The 917-nt window shown below is 38.9% G+C and overlaps 1 protein-coding gene across 1 annotated transcript; it reads right to left on the bottom strand.

Annotated features, from left to right (window-relative positions):
* Positions 1-381: 381 nt before the first annotated feature.
* Positions 382-765, bottom strand: SARC_13984 (hypothetical protein; the record flags this gene model as incomplete). Its single annotated transcript, XM_014291884.1, has 1 exon — positions 382-765. One exon carries the CDS (start codon positions 763-765, stop codon positions 526-528), a length of 240 nt encoding a protein of 79 aa, XP_014147359.1. The 3' UTR covers positions 382-525.
* Between the last annotated feature and the right edge of the window lie 152 nt (positions 766-917).

The following is a 917-nucleotide window of genomic DNA, read 5'->3' on the forward strand; positions in this document are numbered from 1 at the left end:
AACAAAAGCTGTAACATATTGGTTACTCCAGCTATAGCATGACCATAGAAGGCAGTACACCGCCAATAGTCACCTCGATATAGGACCATTATATGTTTCATTCCTATATATGCATTTACATTCTATAGATGAACGCCAAAGGTCACCCTCGATTATAAAACCATTATATTTGTTCCATTCGCATATATGCACTCATAATATAGAGATAGCGTTGATAGCGTTTATACAATACACGTCCACAAACAACATTACCTCTTCTTCCAAGCGTACTTGATGGTCACTCTCAGTTATACACTCATTGTGTATTTCACTCGTATATATGCGTTCACAATATTCAAATGACCGCCAATAATCACTCTCTATTACGAGACCAATATAAATCTCACCCGCACGTACATACTATATAACAAAGAAGATCGCCTATATACAATCCTATATGCAACATCGAACAGCCACCCATTCATGCATGATTAAAAGTCACCCTCGATTGTAACACCATTGTATGGTTCACTCGCATATGTACGTTCACACAACATATTTCCGTAGCGTATATACACTCACATATATAACATAACATACCCCTCCAAGCGTGATCAACTCCCCGTTAGGGATGGTGTATGTGAGTCCTCCGGGTGTGTCGTCTGTGTACACTGGCACGTTCTCAGCGCTTTCGGGTATCTTGGCCTTGATGACCACTCCACGTATAGGATAAGCATGTGTGTCGTTACAGAGCTCTCGCGAAGCTAATCCTGTGCAGTTCACCATTACAACATCATCACTGGATGAATGGGAGAAGCGGCTAAAATGTGTCAACATAGCAGTATTGAGAAATACATACATTCACAGGCGAATACAGATCAAAAAATTATACATATATATATATATTGACTTTTCTATCTGTATTGTAAATATATATA

Source organism: Sphaeroforma arctica (genome assembly GCF_001186125.1).
Source record: "Sphaeroforma arctica JP610 unplaced genomic scaffold supercont1.4000, whole genome shotgun sequence".
Classification (NCBI taxonomy): domain Eukaryota; class Ichthyosporea; order Ichthyophonida; genus Sphaeroforma; species Sphaeroforma arctica.